Raw genomic sequence first — 25,245 nt, forward strand, 5'->3', positions numbered from 1 at the left:
ACAGTGATAAAGTGTCCAATGGCAAGCAGGAAGAACAATAATAATGGGAGGTTGCAAGTACCCATTCTGGGAAAAACTTCAATTGGTCAATGACCAAAACAAAGGATAACCTGTTCTGATCAGAAAGACCTAAACGACAGAGTCTAGGAAAGATTTAAATTATTATCAATCATATTTGATATATTGTTCATTTATATAGAAATCAATGTATGCACAGAGCTTTTGCTTCAGTTATATTCTCATAACCATCATTGTGAACCATCACCTTTTTGTATTCTTCTGCCAGTTATCTGGAAGTAAAGATGACTTCCTATTTCGCCATCTTCCTCCTTGCCTATCTCATCATTCTATTCTGTTAGTTATCTAGAAGTAAAAAATAACTTCTTCTTTCCCCTAACCCCATCTTCTTCCTCCTTTCCTATTTCATCTTCTATTCTTCTACTAGTTATTTAGAAGTAAACAAAAAAACAAAAAAACCCCACCCATCTCAGAAGAAGGCAGTCACAAATACAAACCACTTTTATATGATGCAAAGAACTGTATCTGGATCTATTTATAGGCATACTGAGTCACAATGATGCCAAAAGGAGGTAATATGCATGTTGCGAGCTCCACCATTTCACGCTTCTGTCACAACGTCACAGAGAAGTTACATAAGTAGCAATATTTGCATTGCAATGTTCATTTTGTCTTTTGCCCCTGCCCTCGTTCCACCCCATACTTCTGGAGACTACAAGGAGACTAGCTGGGCTTGAAGGATACTTTTTTTTTTTTTACTGCCATGGTCATTATTTCTATTTTGTTTTGCTTGCTCAACAATTTTGGCTCAGTTGGCACTGAGGTAAACAACTCACGGAACCAAATATCCTATACCACGAAAGACATAATAAACAGGAAGCAGGACAATTTGGCAACAGGAGGGCACCCATCTGGGACAGCAGCGGTGGAAATCAGCAGTGAAATATTGGAGGATGGAGGATTTCACCTTCAAAATTAGTATTTTGCCCATAGATGTGCATTGAAAGGTCTGCAAGAAAGGTATGAAAGCTACTCACGTCAGTTTCTGAAGATGTAATGAGAAGCACTATCTTATCCTTTACCTAAAGCAGCAAAAATATCTCAAGCCAACTGATCTTGAGTACTGGCTGAAATGGAGTACAGGCTAATGGAAAGCAGTAGGCGAGGCAAGTATATATTCATAGAAGTAGGAGACAAGCCACCTATGTGACATTTGAATTATTTCTGAACTAAAATCCCAGAATCTCTCACGTTTCCGAAGACTGCTGGGAATTGAACTTCAGCAACATACTATAGGACAGGCCGCACAAAAAGCTTAACAAACCATAATGGATTTGTTTATGTAAAATACTACTCTGAAATAAACAGACCATGTTAGAGGTTAGAGCAATAGCTTCATTCACATAACATGATAAATAATAATATGGTTTTTGATCACTCAGTTTACACCACGTAGTGGAAAACAAGCTAAACTCTAATGCCAATTATGCTGATGCTGATGATAATAATCTGTCAGGAACATTAGCCGCATAACAAGTTTTTCATGTACACATTGCTGACCTTCCCATTATGTGGAGGAAACATACTGTATTTACAGTACGTACAAGCTTATCACGTGCTGGGCAATCTATATGAGGGGTCTTCAACCTTGGTCCCTTTAAGACTTGTGGACTTCAACTTAAAGGGACCAAGGTTGGAGACCCCTGATCTATATATTGAATGACCATTAGATGGCAGCAATAAATCAGGCTTTTCTATATTGCTTTGTTACTCTAGTGACTGCCTGAGGTATTATAGCACAGTTATAATACAGTACACCCACAAATGCAATTTGTAAGTTTTTTAAAAAAATGAAAATGGATTGCTAAGCAACTTAACTACCAACTTCCATCAAAATAAAGAATATTTTCATATATGTACTTAAGGTAGAAAGAAAATTCTCATGAAAATAAAATATTATTTCCCCTTCAAAATTTAACATCTACTTTGGGTTTGACTTATTGTATGACATGAATCCTAACCTGCCAGATAATTAATATTGGGGGTGGGAGTGGTAGGGCTGTACTGCTTCTTTATAGCTGGGTTGTGTAGCTAGTTCGCCTCTTTGTGGTACACCCTGGATAGCGCAACAGCATGAACTAAATGAACTACGGTAGCAACAGATGGCAGCCAGACTATTGTGTAGACTTTCCTGGCTCTCAAAATACATAGCAACAAAAAGGAAAATCCATATGCTAAATAAATAAATAAATTGTGTAGCCAAGCATCTCCAGGATAACAATGGCTGTAGTGTATATCAGGTGATTGGTTTGTGTTACGGTCATAGTAGGGATTGTTGTGAGGACTCTATTGGCATCTTCTACTAGCATCCTATCTGATGATATGTCTCTGCTGAGCCTTGGTAATCAACCTCGAGAGTTGATAGTAGCTATCAAATGATCTTATGCCAAATGATCTTATGCCAAATAAATGATCTTATGCCTCATATAAGTTGCTGTGCTTTGTAGAGATAGTCCTTGACTTACGACCACAACTGAGCCCAAAATTTCCATTGCTAAGCCAAGCAGTTGTGAAGTGAGTTTTGCACAATTTTTAGGACCTTTTTGCCACAGTTGTTAAGTGAATCACTGCACTTGTTAAATGAATCATGTGGTTGTTAAGCAAATCTGAATTCCCCCGTTGATTTTGCTTGTTGGAAAGTTACACATGACCCCAGACAGTGTAACCGTCATAAATACATGCCAAGTGCCTGAATTCTGATCATGTGACCATGGGGATGCTGCAATGGTTGTAAGTGTAAAAAACCGATCTTGTAACTTCGAGGAGTCCCTAAATGGTTGAGGAGTACATATAATGGAGAGGATGGCAATGACATTTCAGCTTCCGGTGTTGTCTGCACATCTAGTTGTTCTTCTGGATCTTCTGAGCATGGGATGTAATGTGTAGTTAGAGTATCTCCAGTTGTGGTAGCAGCTTGCTCTTCACTAAGTTGAAGTGTTAAGTAACTAGCTGCTTCTCAGTTAGTCTGCATACAGGTTTTCTGTCATTCATAGGCCCCTCATATGTTTCATACATCCTCTCTCACTGATTGCTACTTCTGCTGTTGAAGCAGGATTCCATCAATTCCAGTTCCTGTTTCATCCATGTATGCAGTGGTGGGATTCAGCCAGTTTGCACCACTTCGGGAGAACCGGTTGTTAACTTTCTGAGCAGTTTGGTGAACTGGTTGTTGGAAGAAATCATTAGGGCAGAGAACCGGTTATTAAGTTATTTGCATCCCACCACTGCATGTATGGTTTGTTTTAGTAGCTCATATATCCTCAGATTATCTTTGTTCTCCAATATCTGTTGAGGAACTTATTGAATCTGGACAACGTGCGAGCCGGCATGATGCTCCTACATATTTTGAGGTAGGCAGGGGAAGCTTTAGGGGTCTTTGCCCAAGGATGCCTAATGGTAAGGTAGATACCAGTCAAAACCCTGGTCTCCTGCATCAAAGATGGCACTCTAACCATTATACTATACAGGTGTGTGTGGGTGTGTGTTGGTGTCTTTCAACAGTCTTCTATTTCTTTCACCATGGAGGCAGTGGTGAAATCCAATTTTTTTTACTTCTGTGGGCATGGCTTGGTGGGCGTGGTGTGGCTTGGTAGGTGTGTCAGGGGAAGGATACTACAAAATCTCCATTCCCACCCCACTCCAGGGGTAAGGATATTGCAAAATCTCCATTCCCATCCCACTCTGGGGCCAGCCAGAGGTGGTATTTGCCGGTTCTCCGAACTGCTCAAAATTTCCACTACCGGTTCTCCAGAACCTGTCAGAACCTGCTGGATTTCACCCCTGCTTGGAGGCTATATATTAAGTTTAAAAAGCAGAAGAGAATGATCTGAAATAAATAAAATGAAAATTAATCTCTCTTTCCAGGAAATTAAGGCCCGAACATTAGCATTTCGGCAACAGCAGGCCATTTCAACCGAGGCTGGGTGCAACAAGGAGAATATCAAGAAGAACCGTTACAAAGACATCCTACCCTGTGAGTTAACAAGAACGGAGGGTTCCCTTCCCAAGGACAGTTTCCATCCATAGCCTGGAGGATTTAATCTGGCCTTTTCAGCAACCACTCTAGTCTAGCTGGTCTATCTTATTCTTCAGCTTGGAGCACCCCATCCCAAGGACAATTTGACTTACACACAGCTGCTCTTTTCTAGCAAAAGAATGACCTAGTGCTCCCTTCTCTGATTTTTGCAGCTGCAAATTTGGGGTCCATTTCAGGATAACAAAAGAATTCTCAGGTCCACCAATCAGAAGCTTTGTAGCTCTATAAACAGGTGTAGTAGCATGGGTATCTAAAAATCTACTGATAACTTGGAGAAAAAAAACACAAGAGAGGTTTGCCACTGGAAGCAATGGTTATGAGTGCTCCACCCGGCCGAAAAATAAACACTGCATTGTCCCTCGCTAATATTTTTTAATTTCCCATTGCAACTTGGCTATTTTATTTGGAATACTGGGGACCTGATATTTCTTTCAAAAAAAAAAAAGTAGCGTATGTACCTTTTAGAAAGAAGACAAATATACTTACATTAACCCATTAAGAAACCAAGCATGGAATTTATCAGAATTATTATTTATTATTTATTTGGTAATTTATTTATTTATTTATTTATTTATTATTTAGATTTTTATACTGCCCTTCTCCCGAAGGACTCAAGGCTGTGTACAGCCAAATTAAAACAATACAGTGTACAAATTAAAACAACAATTAAAATACATATTTTATAAATGGCCGAAAATTAAAACCGTCGAATTAGACCCATAATAAAATACCCCAGTTAAAATTATTAAAATTCAGAAATTTAAAAATTTAAAAATCAAGCCAGTCCCTCTTGGATAAACAAATACGTTTTCAATTCACGGCGAAAGGTCCGAAGGTCAGGTAATTGACGCAAACCGGGGGGAAGTTCGTTCCAGAGGGTAGGTGCTCCAACAGAGAAGGCCCTTCCCCTGGGGGCCGCCAGCCGACATTGCTTGGCGGACGGCACCCTGAGAAGACCCTCTCTATGTGAACGTACGGGTCGGTGGGAGGCATAAGGTAACAGCAGGCGGTCCCGTAAGTACCCGGGCCCTAAGCCATGGAGCGCTTTAAAGGTGGTAACCAACACCTTGAAGCGCACCCGAAAGACCACAGGTAGCCAGTGCATTTACTGTATATAAGCTGGCTTTCGTCTACAGCAGTGGCAAATTGACAACTTTAAGATGGGTGGACTTCAACTCCCAGAATCTTGGGAGCAAGCTGGCTAGGAACTTCTGGGAGTTGAAGTCCACTCATTTTAAACCTGCCAAGGTTGAAAAACACTACTCTTAGACCATGGATGTCAAACTCGATTTCACTGGGGGCTGTATCAGGGTTGTGCTGGACTTGGGAGGGAGCGGGCTGGGATGGGTGTGGCCAGTGCGCATGGCCAGCATGATATTACTCATGTTAGGGGGGAGCCACTTGTGGTGGCCCGAGCGCTCTGCCAGTGAAAACAGGCTACTGAGCTCCTTTTTTAGCTGTAACGGCCTCCTACAACCTTCTGCCAGAGAAAATGGAACTCGGGAGGGTCACTCACGGCCCTCGTGAGCTCCATTTTCACAGGCAGAAGCACCGCAGGCCGGTCCTTTGCTGTTTCCAGGGTGGCCCCACAGGCCAGATCTAAGCACCTTGAGGGCCGGATCTGGCCCCTGGGCCTTGAGTTTGACACCCCTGCTCTAGACATCCAAGGTGATGTACATAACATTTCCTACTTAAGTTTTCATCTACAATAACAACTCTGTGACATAAATAGGAATGAGAGAGAGGGCTGGCTGAAAGTTACTAGTGACCATCCATGGCTCCTCAGTCCAAGTGTTACCTCTGAACTACTATACACTGTACAGTGTATATACTTACACTGACCTGAGAAGCAACTGTCATAGGAACATCCTTGATGCCACAACTATGTGTTAGAACTGCTAGCCATTTTAATATACTGTTTCTTTTAAAAAGGAATGGCTAAAATGACTCAGCCATCACATCAACTTTTTTTTTTTTTTTTGGAGGGAGGGAGACTTCCACAATATAGGTTTCCATATTAGTTGAAAAATGATAGAGGCACAGGAACATCTTAAGACAAACTCTGCAAGTTTGTCTTAAGATGTCAAGGACCTTGGAGTACTCATTTCTAAAGATCTAAGTACCAGAGCCCACTGAAACAACATTGCCAAAAAGGCACCAAGAGTTGTTAATCTAATCTTGCATAGCTTCTTCTCTCATAATATTGTACTACTAAATAGAGCGTATAAAACATTTGCTAGTCCAATTCTTGAATACAGCTCATTTGTCTGGAACCTGCACTGCATATCGGACATAAATACAATCGAGAGAGTTCAGAAATATTTCACAAGAAGAGTCCTCCACTCCTCTGCTCGCAATAAAATACCTTATGCCACCAGACTCCAAATTTTGGGCTTAGACAACTTAGAACTACGCCGACTTCAGTCTGACCTAAGCATCGTACATAAAATTATCTACTGCAGTGTCCTACCTGTCAATGATTACTTCAGCTTCAACCACAACAATACACGAGCAAATAATAGATACAAACTCAAGGTAAACCGCTCCAAACTCGATTGCAGAAGATATGACTTCAGTAACAGAGTGGTCAGTGCCTGGAATGCACTACCTGACACTGTAGTTTCTTCCCCAAACCCCCAAAACTTTAAGCTTAAACTGTCTACTGTTGACCTCATCCCATTCCTAAGAGGTCTGTAAGGGGCGTGCATAAGTGCACCTGCATGCCTACCGTCTCTGCCCTAATATTCCTTTTTACTTACTCTTTTCATATATCCAAATTATGTTTATACTTTATGCTAACTTTCATTCTTATGTCCACTGTTAGTAATCAAGTATATAAGGGTGGAGTTTATGTCATAATGTCTTGGTGCATGTTTCATGACTTCCATGCACATACTCTCAGATGCCTATAGCTGTGCATTTAATTACACTGATAACACATAGTATCAATCATTGTAGCCTTCTCCAACCTGAATTCTTTCTGGATGCATGGACCAACTCTCCAATCTCTCAGCATTAACCATGTGGCTTGGGTATTTTAGTAGTTGACATCTACACATTGGTGGGAGCCTAGTTCATGGAAGATTAACATAGCTGATCCAGTGTTTTAAGCCTTGGGAAAGAAGCCATCCTTTTCATCTATTCCCAGATAGATTTTCTCCACTGCTGTCCTGGTCCCTGTCTGTTCTCCATGATACTAAGTTCTAGTTGTGCTTCTCTTACAGATGACCAAACCAGGGTTGTTTTGAATTTACTAGCAGAAGAGTGCCAAGCAGATTACATCAATGCCACTTTCATTCAGGTAACAGATATTCTACAGCCATTAAATAGCAGATCCCTAAAGCAAAATTTCTCAGCTTTCTAAGAGCTGAGCAACTGGTATCTCATCATTCAAGATTAAAACTGGAAACACAAGTTGGTTGAACTTATTATAGCCTATAAAATTTATTTGGGGAGAGCATCTTCAGCAGCGTTTCTGCAAGAATCAAGGATTAGAGTGCAGCCTGTGACCGGAAGGAAAGAACAGGCGGTCAGTCAGGGAAACTAACCAGTAATCATTCTAATAATGATTGCTTCGTTGTGGCTTTGCTGTGGAAGGTATTCATACCCACTTCCTGAATACCTCCATTTGAGGCAAATGAGAAGAGGAAAGATATTTTAGTCTTGCTTCTATGCTTTTATTTTTCAAGTACACTGGCAGCTCTCTTATGGTATGCTAATATCTACCACTCAATATGAGAACTACCGCACCAGAAAATATCAGTGACTTTTTATACAGTCCAGAAAAATGCCTGATGTCATTTTGAAAACACAGTTATATGTTTGCATTCCCTGTGAAATGCTTCAGTGGTATCTATACAAGGATTTTACTTCTCCAGAAGCAAAGCACTTTTAAGAAATCAATTCAATTTCCATTTTTTCACACGAATTTACAATAAGTGGCTCTATTTGCACAGTAGTAATTAAATGACCCCAAATAAAGGACAAAAGTGAGTTTTTTGTGGGGGGAAATCTAAAGTCTTCCATTTTGTCCTCCTCACAGGGTGTGGACAACAAACGATGCTATATCGCTACTCAGGGGCCACTTGCCCATACAGTGCTTGATTTCTGGCGTATGATTTGGCAATACAAAGTGAAGGTAAGTTCACTGGATTTTAGAGGCAGTGACTGAATCAAGGCAGAATCTGAAAGGACAAAGGGATTCCCTAAGTTATAACTTTGCCCTCGGGGTCCTGGTAAAAGTGGCAGACTTGTGTGTAAGTGAGTGGGGGGTGTTGCTGCTGATATAAATAAAGTCATTGGAAAGTAATAGACATCAGTAGAGTCATCCAAATATTTGCATACTCAATAGCACAGGATCTTAAGAAAAAAAGAAAAGGGATTGAATATTCTGAGAAACCCACAACCCTTCTAATGTATAGAATTTCCAAAGAGAGCATGGCCGGCTTGGTGCCAGTGTTTCTGATGAAAGAGATTTTTTTTATTTTATTTCACTGAGATAATGGCAAGACAAGATAAAAACTTGTCTCAATATCTTATGCACGCCCCTTATAGACCTCTTAGGAATGGGGTGAGGTCAATAGTAGATAGTTTTTAGTTAAAGCTTTGGGGATTTTGGGAAGAGACCACGGAGCCAGGCATTAGCAACTCTTGTTACTGAAGTCATATTTTCTACAATCAAGATTGGAGCGGTTCACATTAAGTTTAAATCTATTGTGTGCTCGTATATTGTCTGATCACCACTGAGAATTGCTCCAGAAAGGATTCTTCCACTCTGAGAGTTCTCCTACTTTCCTCTACAATATGAGTTTGTTACTATAAATTACAAAGGTGGTTTTTGACAATCTCTCTCTTTGCAGGTAATTGTCATGGCTTGCCGGGAAGTAGAAATGGGCAAGGTAAGAGTTAGTAACGCAGGAACAGTATCGGGAAGCAGGAAAGCTTCCTTCTGCTTCCCTTCAGCCTTGCGACTTGATGAGGAAAGTATTGTTGAAATTTTACCTAATCTCCTTTCTTTTCTTTTTCTTTCTTTCTTTCTTTCTTTCTTTCTTTCTTTCTTTCTTTCTTTCTTTCTTTCTTTCCTTCCTTTCTTTCTTTTAAAAAAATTTAGAAAAAATGTGAACGTTACTGGCCTTCTGCAGAGGAAGCCTTGCATTTTGGACCCTTCTCTGTGGCACAGGTGAGATGATTATATCTGGGCAGGCAGCAAGCAATGTGAGGAGGAGGAATTCAAGCCATATCAAGCTACATTGCTTCTAGCAGAGACATCTGCACCACTCACCACAGCTTGACTAAGGATCAAGGTTTCTCATTCAGAAATTCTGAAAATGTAATTAAGGGTGAAAGAAATTGCCTGGTTAGATCAAGCCAGTCCAGCATTCAGCCAACCAGATAGAAGTTCTCAGGTTAGTCATTAAAAAAGACGGTCATTCCTGGTTTGCTCATTGGAGTTTAAAGGCTGAATTTGGAGCAGTTACAGGAAGTCTAGTAATGCCCAAAGTTGGGTATTGAGAATACCTTGAACAACCTCCAAAACTTGGCAGACCTCACCGATGCTTACATCCGTGTTGAGTTCAGCCATGTTCGAGGCCTGAATCTTCAAACTGCCATATAAATGCTCTCATTCCCAGGGCATTGTGGGAACTTAAAACTTTAAAATAGAAGTTCAATCCATGTTGCTGTTACACACAGCAGAAAAGAGATCCATTACATGGGATTGTGACAAGCCTACTTTTAAATTTAAAGGCAGGCCTATTTAGATAAAAGCTGTTATTAAACCAATAACAGCTTTCCCTTCCCTACTGCTCTTTAAATGCATTGAATTACCAATTGCCATTGTTCCCCTACCAGTAGAGTAAGTGACGTAATACTTTCCAGATCTAAGTTAATTTATGATCGTCCATTTCTTGGTGAACTGAATGACATGTGTGCCACTGTTGAGCAGAGGATCAATTACCTTGTTACATAATTTCCATACAGATCTCTCACTGTTATACCTATGCTGTAGGTAGACAGCATAATTGACAAGAGCTATTTGATCTGGGCTACAGAAATCTGAAATACCGTCAGAAATCTACTCCCATTAAATGGCAGAAAAAGAATTAAAAAAACCCCAGAAGGTCTCAACTCTTTCCTCTTTAAGGTTTATTTGGATGTTTACAACCCTATAACTGAGGGAATGGGAGAATCTCAAAATTCAAACATCACAATGATTTTGAGCCTGTTTTCTTTTCTTAGGTCAAAGAGCAGGAACTCAACCCAGACGTCATTTTGCGGGTGCTTACCCTGGCATTTCAGCAGGTGAGCTTTACATTTTATGAAATTCAGATCCCATTCATTTCTTGAAACTCTTCAGAGTTTGAGATCAGTTGTTTGCACTGCACCAAAGAAAAATGTGATGTTGAGAGAAACACACACACACACACTTTCACTGTAGTCATTCATACAAATCCTAGCCAGACACATACACTGTCAAGGAAGACAAACCTGCTAATTTGTTCAAACAAACGCACAGATATAGAAAACACTGACAAATGTCATTTGCAGTTCCACAGCTTCCTTTGACCTTGGAGGATGGCATTATACTATACAGTTGTTGTATTTAATATTTTTAAATTTTTTTTAAAAAGGGAGGGGGAGCTTTGTGGGAGGCAAGGGTGCTGTTTGCGGGCAGGTTAGAGCTTAGGGCAATGTTGGCAAACCTTTTCCGCACCAAGTGCTGAAATGGGAGCGTGTGTGCGCGGGGGAGCGCCGGAAACCGGAAGAGCAGCTCCCCAGCATGCACGCGCAGGAGCGCCAGAAACCAAAAGAGCAGTTGAGCTTCCGGTTTTTGGGTTATACATGCACACTGGTCACCTGGTCTTCCAGTTTCTGGCATGCATGTGCACATGAAGACCAGCTGGCCAGCACACATGTGTGCGCCAGAATCCGCAAGAGCAACAGGCGATGGCTGGCGTGCCCAGAGAGATGGCTCGGCGTGCCCAGAGAGATGGCTCTGCATGCCACTTCCGACATGCCTGACTTTTTAAATTCTAAATTTAAATTTTAAACTTTTAATGGTAATTTTATTGGGTATTTTTATGGTCAATCGACGGTTTTAATCTGGCCTTTCATTGAATAAGCTTTTTAATGGTTATTTTAATATGTATATTTATTGTTTTAAATGAAGGCTGTACACCGCCCTGAGTCCTTCGGGAGAAGGGCGGTATAGAAGTTTGATAAATAAATAAATAAATAAATAAATAAATGCATGCCATAGGTTTGCCATCACAGGCTGAGGGGGTTGCAAACCCCAGTTCTAAAGAGGTCTTTCTAGAATTCCACCTCAACAGTTTTGTGCTTGTATTTGTGAGATTTGATATGTTTGTGAACCTGATTCATACATGCGCTTCTGTAATGTTTTATCACATGAGAGTGTTAAATGTGTCTCCTCATTGATTTATAGTACAAATGTAAGTGATTACTTTTCTGATCTCAGGAAGAACGGGTGATTTCCCATTTCCAGTATGTGGCTTGGCCAGACCGAGGCATCCCAGACACTTATGGTTATTTCCTCAACATGATTGAGCAAGTGAGATTTAAGCAGGGTGAGGACACCGTACCCATCTGTGTCCACTGCAGGTAGGGGAGGATTCAGTGGCAAGACCCTGTAGAAAGACTGCATTGCTGATTTACTGAGTAAATGTAACAACTGAACATGAGAAAACAGGCTTTTTGTAGAATGAATGAATGAATGAATGAAAGAGTAGGAATATATTGATAATTTGTACACTGAAGATGTTAGTCCTTCAAGATAATCCAGACAAGAAGCACAATTATGAGTTCTAACTTATATTAACATGGGGGTTCCCAAATTCTCATTGACCTCTTCAGGTTCAAGTTTCAGGTTGTTCATCAACCCCCAAACATTTATTATACTATACTAATTTAATAATAATACTTTAATAACACTATGAATAATTATAATATAAATAGTCCCTGTGTTATCGGCATACTGCATGCCATACCAAAAACTCTTGGACATCACTTAGAAAATCTGTGTGTTGACAGAATTTCCATCTGCCAATTACGAAAGGCCATACTGCTTGGATCTGCACATATACTATGCCAATACATTACAACAGCCTAAGCTTTTGGAAAGAGGTCAATGAGTATGAAGGCCAAAAGTAGCTAAAAAACTGGCAGTTGTGATTTTACATTTTTGTTTACATAACAATATTTGATAGTCCCATCAACCTTGAGAAGCAATCTTGACCACTTTGGAGAGTCATGCATTAACAGAATCTTGAAGGATTAAAAGAATTTCTCCCCTTCTTTTACTATTTCTCTCCCTTCATTTTCCCATTGTCTTTATTTTCCAGAAAACCTGAGGGGGGGGCGGGATGGAGAAATCCCTTTTCTGGTCTGGGATCATGGTAAAAGTTGATTGATTGGGAGTATCCCTTCTGAAACACTTCCCAAGACCCCTCTCCTTCTGTGGATTGAGATATCTTTTATATGACAGTTGTCCCATGTGGCTCTTCTATTTCTCAAGGTCATCTCCACATACCGTGATATGTCAACATCTTTGCCTAGGACAAGTTACCATGGCCAAATCACCACAGGACAACTCACCATGGCCTACTCACTGCAGGATAGCTCACCACAGGACAAGAGTTAAATTAATATCATTGAAATGGTGGAATAGAATAATTAAAGAAAGGATGGCAAAAGAGGGATAAAATGAAATGTGAATGATAAAAATTTAAATATTATTTTAAATAATTAAACTGAATTATTGAATTGTCCTATGGTGATTTGTCCCATAGTGAGTTGGCCATGGCAAGTTATTCTATTCCGAGAATTATATATTAGGATGCTTTGAGTGTTTTTTTTTCAGTAGTCCCTTACAGCATCCTCATAGCATCACTCAGCTTTTCTTCAGCCATTCAAGTGATATAATCGGCATTACTATTTGTTTATCACTATAATAGTTGGATTATTCTAAAAGATACTACTATACAGTCAGTAGTGGGGAATTATGTCAACCTCAAATTATGAGAAGATAAGGGTAAATACTGAGGTGGTCATATTTAGGCCAAAGGGGGGCAACTGACAGCCCCTGGCTTTTGTTCCCCATAATTCTCTAAAATTGTACCACCAAAATTAAGACAGCAAGCAAAAGCAGCAGATTGACTTTAGATCTAAAACAATGAAATCTAAAAGAAATGATACAAAAAATGTCAAAAGTTCCAACACACTCCCTTCAGTGATATCAACACAGTAACTCTTAAATTAATTGTAGATAAAAATTCCACCTTAAGTTGCAAAAGAATCCTATGCCTTTATTTAGGGAGAAGATCTAGGCAGACTGGAAAGAATTCCAGAACTATTGGATAAATATCTAAGAAACATTCATTGTTGCATTGTCCAATCATATTGTCAAGATTCCAGGGGTGGTTGTTTTTTTTAGATACTTTCTCACTATTTCCTTCTCCTCTTCCTTTCTTTTTAGTGCTGGCTGTGGTCGGACAGGGGTGATCTGTACATTGGACTATGTACGGCAGCTGCTGCTTAAAGAGGTACTTGGACCCTACTAACAAACTCATCAAGAAAAAAGTAAAAAAGTTGACTTCTTGGTGAACTGAAACAGACTGTGTGTGTGTGGCTTTTTATATTTATTTCTGGCCTGTGTCTATACTGATATAACATACAGGCTCCCAGGTGAGATTCCTACTACCTATTACTATGGAAATATGGGAATTATATTATAATTTATTGGGAGAACATTGGCTTGGAAAAACCTGAGACAATTGCAAAAATATTAAGGTATCATGTATGGTGAGGAAGAGAAGCTGTTCAATAACGCATACTGTGTGTCTGAAGCATCTGCACATATCGCCCTCTAAAATTGTTATGTGCATACATTTCCAAACAATGAGACAGTCCAGGTTGCCGTGATTTATTCAGTGTACATTTTCCCTCAGAAGGGGTCATAAAAGCAATTGGTGGCATTTAGTCAGATAAAGCATATACCTGCATAGTGCTCAGCCATGTAGCAGAGGGTGGCCATCAGAACTAAATATTTACTTCAGGTATTAACCGCAGCTAGAATTGTATTTGCACAACATTAGAAAAGTGGAGAGATTCCTATTGAAGAGAAGGTGATAAGGAAAATATTAGAATGTGCAGTAATGAATAGATTAATGTTAGCAATTAAAGAGCAAACTGAATATTATATGATATGGGAAGTATTTTATCAATGGTTGGAGAACAAAAATGGAGTTTGGAAATGAAGGAGACCAAAAATAAGTAGAAAATATATTAAGAAAGAGCTATAAATGATAATGAAAATAGTTAGTATATGTATGAAGAGAATAATGCTATTTGATGTTAACATGGTGTTATTACTGAAAGATGTTAAGAAGAAAATGGGGAATTTTACAATATTTAAATGTGTAATATACTTAACATATTATAAAATTAATGTTAATGTGAACGTGAAGGATATGATAAATGAAGAACGATGTAGCACAGAGATGTACGTTCTCAGACGACACTGCATGAGGAAAGATGGAATGTTTTATCTTTGTTTGTTTTGTTTTTTTAAATAAAAAAATTTAAAATCATTTAAAAAGGGGGTTATGCAGAGTTGTGGAAAAGTGGCAGATCTGACAGGGGGTTTGCTCTTAAGAGCGAATTTTCCTGGATTTATGGTCCCACCGAATTCCACTCCCTCCAACTTCAAACACGCTCCTGTTTTTTATCAGGAAAAAGGAGTAGGAGAGTCGCTTCTGCTCAAAAGGACTTATTAAATTGATTGATTTTCTAAGCAGACGGGAATTTCACAAGCGTTCGATCTTTGATGTAGAATCAGCACGGCAAGTACCGACTCCCTTTCTGAAACCTGAAACCTTTCTTTGTCTTTGATTAATTGACTTTTAAAATGGCGTCTGAAAGTGAAAGTAAAAAATTTTTAGTACGATAAAGTAGCGTTATTTGTGGATTGTTACAAATGGAGTTTTTTTTATACTGAAAGGAGGGAAGGAAAGTTGTTAAGTTTAAATTCCTGATTCTTTTGAAGACAGAATGGCAGCTAAACCTTTAAAGCCTTCTGGAAGAAGGGGATCTGAACCAAGTCTTGAGGATATATTGAAAGTACAATTAAAACTTTCTGAAGATAGGCAAAAAGAGATGATGGAGAATTTTAATGCAAAAATAAGAGAAGATATTCTCATGGCAGTTCAAGGACTGAGTAAAAAAATTGAGGGATTGGAAGGGGAAATGCAACAGATCTCTCAGTCAAATAAGCATTTAGAAGACAAAATGAAAGGTGTTCAGAAAAAAGTGGATCAAAATGAAGATCAGGTTGTGATATTACAATATAAACTTATGGAAGGAACTCTTAGAATCCGTGGTATGCAAGAAGAGCGAGGAGAAGACTTAAGAAAAAATATATCAGAAGCATTGGCTGAATTTATTGAAGTGGAACCCCAAGAGGTAGCTTACCAAATTGATAAAATATATAGAGTTAACTCCTGGATTGCAAGACAGAGAAAGCTTCCTCGGGACATTGTGGTTTATTTTGTGAAAAGGACTATGAGAAATCAGATTCTGCAAGTTTCATATCAGACAACTTTAAAAATTGGAGAACAGGAGCTGAAGGTGTTGAAAGAGATTCCTTCAAAGATGTTAAGAGATAGGAAGGAATTTGCTTTTTTTACACAAGAACTTAAAAAACATCAGATTCAATTCAGATGGGAGGTGCCAGTTGGACTGACAGTATTCTATCAAGGAAGGAGATATAGAATTGACACTGTTTTAAAGGCAAAGGATTTTCTTTCTACAGTTTTGAAAGTCGAAATAGAAGTGATAGAAAAACTTCAAGAGATTCAAGAAGGCGTGGTGATCCAAGAGCCTTCATTGCTGCCAGCATCAGAGGAACCACAAGAGCAAAGGGTGACAAGAGGAGCTCTTAAGCGTAAAGAAGAGCAACAGTCTCAAAGTAAAAGTCAGGATCCCAGCATGGAAGCTGTGGGAGGAGCTAGACGGAAGATACCGGAGGAGGAGCTTCCGTTGTCTGCTTCAAAGCTTCAGGAGGCCAGTAATGGCAAATAGAATTTTGTCATGGAATGTTAATGGCTTGAATTCAGCTCAGAAAAGAAGGAAAATATTTCACTACTTGAAACAATTTAAAAATGATGTGATTTGTTTGCAAGAGACACATATAAAATTATCAGACCAAAAATATTTAATTAATTCAAAATTGGGTAACCATTTTGTTGCATCAGCTTTGGAAAAGAAGCATGGAATTGTTGTATATATCAGGAAGGATATACCAGCTAAGTTAATTGAGGCAGATATTCAAGGAAGATTTATTGCTATTGAACTGGTGATAGATGCAAAAAAGACTTTGCTGATAGGTATTTATGCACCTAATCAGCAACAAGAAAAGTTTTACAAAATGTTACATGAGAGGTTGACCCTCTGGGATTATAGTTCGTTTATTTTATTAGGAGACTGGAATGGAGTAATTGATACAAGAAGGGATAAGAGAACCTCCTCCAAGAAGATACCTATACATGCAAAACTACCAAAATCCTTTTTTGAAATGATGGAAGACTTTGAGTTTAGAGATATATGGAGGTTACGGAATCCAGATGAGAGAGATTTTACTTTTTTTTCCGATAGGCATCAATCTTTTTCACGTATTGATTTTATTTTAATTTCTAATGACTTGCTTTCTAGGGTGAAGAAAATGAAGATATTTCCGAGGTGTTTAACTGACCATAGCCCAGTATGGATGGAATTATTACAAGGGAAAAAAGGTGGTAGAACATGGAGGTTGAATGAAAATCTGTTTAGATATGAGGATAATGTAACTTATTGTAAGAAACAGTTGAAAGAATTTTTTGATTTTAATATGTACAAAGGGACACCTATAGGAACTGTGTGGGAGGCGAGCAAAGCGTTTATTAGAGGGATATTGATTTACTTGGACAATAGGCAAAGGAATAATAAACAAAGGCAGCGTAGGTACTTGGAAGAAGAAATTCAAAGGAAGCAACAGTTATTAATTCAAAACCCACAAGATCATAAACTTAAAGAGGCTATAAAAATATTACAGAGTCAATTTAATATGTTAATGGCAGACCAGGTGGCAACGAATATACAATATGCTAAACATAATACCTTTTGTAATGCAAATAAACCTGGGAGATGGTTGGCATATAATTTAAGGAAAAACAGAAAGCACGTGTCATACAAAAAATAGAATATAAAGGTAAAGAGATATATCAACAGGATAAAATTAAAAAGGCATTCTCAGAATTTTACACTGCATTATATGCAAAAGACAAAATATTGAATAGGGACATTTATGATTATTTGAAAGATTATAAGGTTAATATTTTAACATTAGAACAGAGGGAGGAGCTGAATCGGCCGATAGCTACTGGAGAAATAGTGGAGGCAATTAAACAACTAAAAATGGGGAAAACCCCTGGTACAGATGGTCTTACAGCAACTTATTATAAAAAAACACAGGATGAAATATTAGGCCCACTTAAAGAATTATTTAATCAGATACAATTAGGAGTGGGAATACCCCCATCATGGAAAACATCTTTTATTTCACTGATACCAAAAGAGGAGCAAGATTGCTCTAAACCCGGTAACTACAGGCCGATTTCACTTTTAAATAATGATTATAAGATTTTTGTAAAAATAATAGCAAATAGATTAATGTTAGTTTTACAACAAAGAATTCATACTGATCAATCTGGTTTTATAAAAGGGAGGCAGATGAGGAATAATGTTAGACAGATTATTAATATATTGGAATATTTGGAAAAGAAGAATATTTCAGCAGCATTTATTTTTTTGGATGCAGAGAAAGCCTTTGATCAATTGCATTGGGATTTTTTATTTAAATTAATAGAGAAAATGCAATTTGGAGATTATTTTGTTAGAATAATCAAAGTGATTTATGGAGAGCAAACAGCACAGATTATAATAAATGGTAGTGTGACAGAAGTTATTAAGATTGCGAAAGGAACGAGACAGGGATGTCCCTTATCACCATTATTGTTTGTTTTGACTCTGGAACCATTATTAGATAAAATACGAGAATTAACGAAAATAGAGGGAATTAAGATTAGACAATATGAGTATAAAGTTAGAGCTTTTGCAGATGATGTAGTGGTTACTTTAACAAATCCTATAAATTCAAGTAGATTTTTGTTGGAAGTAATTGATAAATATGGAAAGGTATCAGGATTTAAAATAAATCAGAATAAAACAAAAGTGATAATTAAAAATATGTCTATACAACAGAAACAAAAACTAGAGGAAATGACAGGATTTGAGGTAGTAAAAAAGGTTAAATACTTAGGGGTTTATATTAGCTCATCGAACAAGAAACTTTATAAGAATAATTATGACTTGCTATGGCAAAAAGTTCAGAATGATATGAGTGTTTGGAAAAAATTGCAGTTATCGCTATTGGGAAGGATTGCGGCTATTAAAATGAATGTGTTACCTAGATTTTTGTTTCTGTTCCAGATGATACCAATAATTAAAAAGGATAAAAATTTGGAAGATTGGCAGATTGGGATTAACAAATTTATATGGCAGGGTAAAAAGGCGAGAGTTAAAATGAAAATAATACAGGACTCACGGGAAAGAGGTGGTTTAAGAATGCCTAACTTTAAACTATATTATGAAGCAGTAACCCTTTCAGTAATAAGTGACTGGTTTAACTTAACAGAGGAAAGAATTTTGAATATAGAAGGTTATGACTTGTTATATGGATGGCATGCGTACTTATTTTATGAAAAAAAGTGGATAGGGCTTTTAAGAATCATGTGTTGAGAAGTGCTCTTTATGGTCTGGAAAAATATTCCTATAAATTAGATTACAAGATTCCTATATGAGCCCTAGACATGCAACAGAGAATATAAATATAGAACAGAAACAGGAAATGATTACTTATAAAGAACTTTTGTATGCTGAAGGAGGTAGATTGCAATTAAAATCATTACAGGTATTAAAATGAAGAAGGAGGAATTATACTTGGTTTCAATATGGGCAAATAAGTGCTAGATGGAAAGAAGATCAAAAATTGGTATAATGCAAAGGAGGAAAATTTAATAAAGCAAATTAGAAATCAGACCCAGGAGCATATAAAGAGATTGTATAATGTGTTGCTTGAAATAGATTCGGAAAAGGATTTGGTAAAGGATTGTATGATAAAATGGGCACAGAATATTCAGGAACCAATAATGTTGGAAACATGGGAGAAAATTTGGGTTAGAAATGTTAAGTTTACACAAGCACAGAATTTAAGGAAAATTTTTATAAGATGTTTTATAGATGGCACTTAGATCCCAAAAAATTATCATGTATGTATCCTAATATCCAAGCGAAATGTTGGAGGTGTGATTGTGATGACGCTACATATTTTCATATTTGGTGGACTTGCAAGAAAATTAAGGTCTTTTGGATAAGAATTTGGTGGATTATTCAAAATGTACTGAAGAAGAAGATAAAGTTCCTGCCACAATTTTTCCTTTTGGGAATTATAACGAATTGTACAGGGATTGAGACTAAATTGATTCTGAATTTAATAACAGCAGCAAGACTGTTGATTGGACAATACTGGAAGAAAGAAGAGATACCTACAATAGAAGAATGGATACTGAAAGTTACTAATTTGGCTGAGATGGCTAAAATTTCAGCTTTTTTAAAAGACAATACGCAGGAAAGATATTTAATTGAATGGAAAAAATGGATTGATTATCTACAAAATAGATATCAGATTAAGAAATATCAGATTGCCTTTGAATAATTAGAAAATTATTTTATGTAATGGGGAGGGGGTTGGGAGATGAAAAGCTGTGGATGTGGTTATTTGGATTGGAAGGGAAAATTTTATTCTATGTTTGGTTTATGTATAACAATACCTTGTGATTGACCTGGGAAGCCGGGGGGGGGGAGGGAGGGGGGAAGGGGGTTTTTTGGTAGGGAGGGGGGAAAAAGGGGGGAAAATGTTTTTATTTTTTAAAACTCTTTCAATTAAAAAAAAAATTTAAATCATAAAAAAAAGAACTAAATATCTACTCAAAATCTGGCAGTAGCAGGATGTGTTGGAAAGTTCTCTAAACCCCTGTTCAAAACCTGAGAACCCTGCAGCCTACCAGACGGAGAAAAAAAAAACTCACAATAGTAGCAGTGAAGAATAAATGGGAGCTGGGAGGAATGGGTCTGCGTCTGTTTGAAATTGTCAACAGTATCACATTTCTCCTTCTCCAAGAATTCCCTGAGGGTGACACTGTCAGAATAATCAGCAAAGCATATTAGATTTCACACATCTTGGAACTGCTGTAGGTTACTGCCTGTTCCAGGGGGGGAAAAACATTTAAATATTGAAAAAGAGAAACATAAATTAAGCCATGAACCTCACTCGTGACTGTGGCAAGCTAAAGGCATGTTGTACGAACATAGCAGATGGAAGATGGGGGGGGGGGAGGCAGGGCATGTTTGTATCCATTAGATGCAAATGGGGACAGATCTATAGTCCCAATTCTTTTTCTTGAAGAATTGACTAAGTGAGCTGGACAAAAGCTTAACCTTTGACTGGATTATGGTGATCCCCATACATTTATTTCAAAGGGACCTTTCATTTCCCATGCAAATAATAGATACAAACACAGTGTATAGAATTAAATACCCTTCAAATCTACCCAGAGGTCTCAGTCCAAATCAGAAGGAGAGTGAGGTGAGTGGCCTAATTTTTTGCTCACCCATTCATCACCAAGGTACTTCTTGTACCCGGGAAAACTTCCTGAGTTGCTTGTCTTCTTTTTTTACTGCAGACGTCTTATTAAGGTACCCTCATAGCTCATAGAGAATCATAACTGAAGGGAATAGTAAACAGATTAGCTTATGCATACATATATGCAGATAACTTCTGTGAGGCACAGTTGAGATCCAGGTCCCCCTCTGATGATGTTCCAGGTAGACTTTGAAAATGTAATTATTCTCTTAGATCTTGAGGTAGGAAGTCCATGCAAGATTTAGTTTTGTTTGGCATGGATTTTCTTCTGCTGAACAGACATCTCTTGTTCTTTTACTTTATTGTACTAGCATTTTATAATTTAAAACATCCAGTCATTGAAAGTCGGGCATTTTTTAAAATTATGCATAAATGTTGTTCTGTGAGGAAAAAAGAATGTATCCTCATTTGTCAGTTTTTCATTTTTTTTCAGAGGATTTCTCCATATTTCAGCATTTTTGATATCGTCCTAGAAATGAGGAAGCAGAGGCCAGCTATTGTCCAGACCCAGGTGAGTTCTTTACAGTAACAGTTGGAAGGGACCTTGGAGGTCATCTAGTCCAACCCCCTGCTCACGCAGGAGACCTATACTAGGGATTCGAACCGCCGAACTGCCAACCTTTCTGATCGACAAGCTCAGCATCTTAGCCATTGAGACAAAAGGTATGTCTGCCATAGCTGAGAAGAACAAATTAGCTTGGGAAATATCATGCAGATATTGAAACTAATCTTTGAAAAAACACACTTTCCAATACTTATTAAGATCTCAGTGGGATGAAATAATTACGTTCTACCTGAATCTAAAGAGAAGTTGAATTCTGACAATCCTTTATTCCAACCAATAATTATAATAATAGCTAAAATAAATGCTCAGTGATAGGTCTGAAGGTATAGATAGTATAGATAACCCACACTTCTCTATAGGAAACTGTAGTTTACGGCGTGAGAACCTTGAAGAATGTCCCTGCTAAGGGGAATTGTATGGTAACATATATATTTATTAAAATAATAAGAGAAATTACAAGGGTATTCTTAGAATCACCAGTGAATGGAAGGCTAATATTTCCTTCAGGATCAGTTTTTTCCTGCTGTCAACCTATGCCTGTCTCAGCCCTGGAGGACATCTTTTTCTTTGGATCTTCAGGGCTGCCACACTTAGTGCTGTGGGAAAATGCGTGGAGTTGGTGGAGATATATAGCCATAACAACAACTTTTCTCTGGGAGTCAAGGACATTCAGCCTGCACCTGGAGAGGGTGACTGGGGAAGATCTCCAGTTGGGATGGTGGATTGATTGGACTATGTATGGACACGTGGAATAGAATAGAATAGAATAGAATAGAATAGAATAGAATAGAATAGAATAGAATAGAATAGAATAGAATTTTTATTGGCCAAGTGTGATTGGAACACAAGGAATTTGTCTTGGTGCATATGCTCTCGATGTACATAAAAGAAAAGATACCTTCATCAAGAATTCTAAGGTACAACCAGTGGTGGGATTCAGCCAGTTCGCACCACTTCGGGAGAACCGGTTGTTAACTTTCTGAGCAGTTTGCCAAACTGGTTATTGGAAGAAATTATTAGGGCAGAGAACCGGTTGTTAAATTACTTGAATCCCACCACTGGGTACAACCCTTGATGATAAGTGCAAGGGAAGGGACTTTGACTTTCCTTTAGGTGGGGAAAACCCGGGGGCTTTCAGATTTGGGGTTTCCCAGATGTGTCAATATGACATCTCTAATAAAATGGAACTTTGAGGAACTGCTGGCCTCGAAGCCTTTCTTGGTTGGGGATGTTACTTGGAACCCTGACAGCCTGTTTTACTAGACTTGGCAAAACTCAATGGAAGCCACAGAGAATTGCTACCAAATATTTGTTTGCATGTAGGTTCACAACTACAGGTAGTCCCTGACTAACAACCATTTATTTAATGATCGATGTAACAATGGCACTGAAAAAAGTAACTTATGGTTGCTTTTCACACTTAGGACCGTTGCAGCATCCCAATGGTCACATGATCAAAATTCGGGTGCTCAACAACTGACATGTATTCATAATGTGTGATAGTTGTACTGGGGTCACATTTTGCGTCCTGCCCAGATGGCTTCTGACAAGCAGTCAATGGAGGAAGCCAGATTCACTTAACAAACTTCATGATTCACTTTATAACTGTGACAAAAAAGATCATAACATGGGGCAAAAAATCACTTAACAACTATCTTGCTTGGCAATGGAAATTTTGGGCTCCATTGTGGTTGTAAGTCGAGGACTATCTATACACAAATCCTTCCTAGCCTTCCTAGCTAGAAAACTAGCCTTTCTTGTGTTATCGTGCTGTCATTTAATGGTTACCTACGGTTTGCAGCATAGATACAATAGCCCTATCTGCATGAACAAATATAAGCTTATAGTTAAAAAACTATAAGTTTCCCATTCATCGGTGTCACATCTTTTCTTGGCAGGAACAGTATGAGTTTGTGTATCGTGCAGTCACTGAAATGTTCCGGGATGCCCTGGACATTTCCTGTCCAAATTATGAAAACCTCAAAGAGGTAAGAGATGGGACCAAACAAGTTTTTTCCACAGGGGGCATGATGGCTTCCCTGTTCTATGGAAAATGGAATTTCCCCTTAGGCCTGACAGTCATGAGGCAATTTTGCTTTCTTTGAGCAACATTAAAAGAACTACTTTGAAATACTTGGTTTAATGCAGGCAAAAAATCAAATCCAGTTACTGTATTATTCGCTGTATTTTATGTGTTTACATACGACAACTTATCCCCACGAGACTCAGGATTTAGATTTAGGTTTCCCTCTTATTCACATTATCATTTTAATCCCCATAATTTTTTTTCATTTCTCAAAGATTTATTCTGGTTTCTAAAGCTAGGTCCTTTATATTTAGTGAGGTTAATTCTGAGATCAGCATGCAAAAATGAAAAAAAAATCCTCAAATCTTGTGGCTCAAGGCAGGAGCTCCCATTTCATTGCTGCAGTGATGCTAAGAAAAGAAGATTTACATAAAGATAAAAATTCCCCTCGCACATATATGCTAGCTGTTCCTGACTCTAAGGAGCAGTGCTCATCTCCGTTTCAAAGCCGAAGAGCCAGCGCTGTCCGAAGATATCTCTGTGGTCATGTGGACGGCATGGCTAAACGCCAAAGGCTCATGGAACGCTGTTACCTTCCCACCAAAGGTGGTCCCTATTTTTCTACTTGCATGTTTTTACGTGCTTTTGAACTGCTAGGTTGGCAGAAGCTGGGACAAGTAACGGGAGCTCACCCTATTACACGGCATTGGGGATTCAAACCACTGAACTGCCGACTTTTTGATCGACAAGCTCAGAGTTTTAGCCACTGAGCCACTACACCCCTAAATACTTACATAATAGTATATATTTTTCTAAATGTCTATGCAAGGCAGCTCCCAGTCAAACAAAGCCTGGAAACTTTGAAGAATACTCTTGTGTGATATTGCGGCCTCCCAAAAACAACGAGAAAGTACACCTCATCCTTGTGTGCTTTTGGAAGGCTCCAGAGGCCGCACAAGAGTAGGGCCCTCTCACACAACAGTCTGGAGGCCTAGCATACAAACAAAAATACCATGGTGTCATAGCCTAGTAGCTTCCATGGTTGAGAATGGAGATGAATCTAGGCCTCTCTGATCACAGTCCATCGTTGCATGTGAAATAACTTGAACAGGCTATCAATGATCCTCATTTTTGCTTTCATTTCACTCTAATAATAAACTTCTCTTTCATACCCACAAATACCTTCTATTATGGATTTTGAGATGACTGCTTTCTCCAGAGGTCTGCCAAGGAAAGGTTATATTATCATGATTGACATGGCTTCTTGGTCAAAAGTGTTCCCTCTTTGGTCCAGATGCCAAACTTGACATGAAGCTGTCCTCTCCTATCCTGAATCTCTGCCTCTGAATGTGTTCTCAAACGACCACATCTGCACAAGCGTTTCCTCCCTGAACAGGTGCAGAAAGGGATGGGAGGACACGCTTGTGCAGATGTGGTCGTTTGAGAGCCCAACACACACACACCATTCATTTCCTTTCTTAGGATGGTATCTTGCATCTGGGCAGGAAGGAAAGAGGTATCTGATCATCTTTTCTACCACAGAGAAAACTTCTACCCAAAGAAAACTTTCTTCCAACCATTCTATCTTGCTGGCTTGGAATCCAAAGACATTTCCACAACGGTTGGTCCTTTTACAGGACACAGTTCACTGCGTCTGTCCTAGAAGAATTGCAAATCCCATATTACACTTTCGTGCAAAGGTTTTTTTGTTATTACAGGAGCTTGGA

General features: G+C 38.5%; 1 protein-coding gene across 1 annotated transcript in view; it reads left to right on the forward strand.

The window, feature by feature from the left end:
• The window catches only part of PTPN18 (protein tyrosine phosphatase non-receptor type 18), a 48,114-nt gene that overhangs the window by 10,514 nt on the left and 12,355 nt on the right, over window positions 1–25,245 (forward strand). The window contains exons 2-11 of the mRNA XM_058167193.1: window positions 3,943–4,051; window positions 7,339–7,415; window positions 8,157–8,252; window positions 8,974–9,012; window positions 9,225–9,293; window positions 10,352–10,414; window positions 11,592–11,734; window positions 13,608–13,674; window positions 21,361–21,438; window positions 23,391–23,480. Of these exons, the coding sequence (XP_058023176.1) occupies window positions 3,943–4,051; window positions 7,339–7,415; window positions 8,157–8,252; window positions 8,974–9,012; window positions 9,225–9,293; window positions 10,352–10,414; window positions 11,592–11,734; window positions 13,608–13,674; window positions 21,361–21,438; window positions 23,391–23,480 (831 nt within the window). The remainder of the gene's footprint in view (window positions 1–3,942; window positions 4,052–7,338; window positions 7,416–8,156; window positions 8,253–8,973; window positions 9,013–9,224; window positions 9,294–10,351; window positions 10,415–11,591; window positions 11,735–13,607; window positions 13,675–21,360; window positions 21,439–23,390; window positions 23,481–25,245) is intronic.

This window comes from Ahaetulla prasina, chromosome 2 (assembly GCF_028640845.1).
Source record: "Ahaetulla prasina isolate Xishuangbanna chromosome 2, ASM2864084v1, whole genome shotgun sequence".
NCBI lineage: Eukaryota > Metazoa > Chordata > Lepidosauria > Squamata > Colubridae > Ahaetulla > Ahaetulla prasina.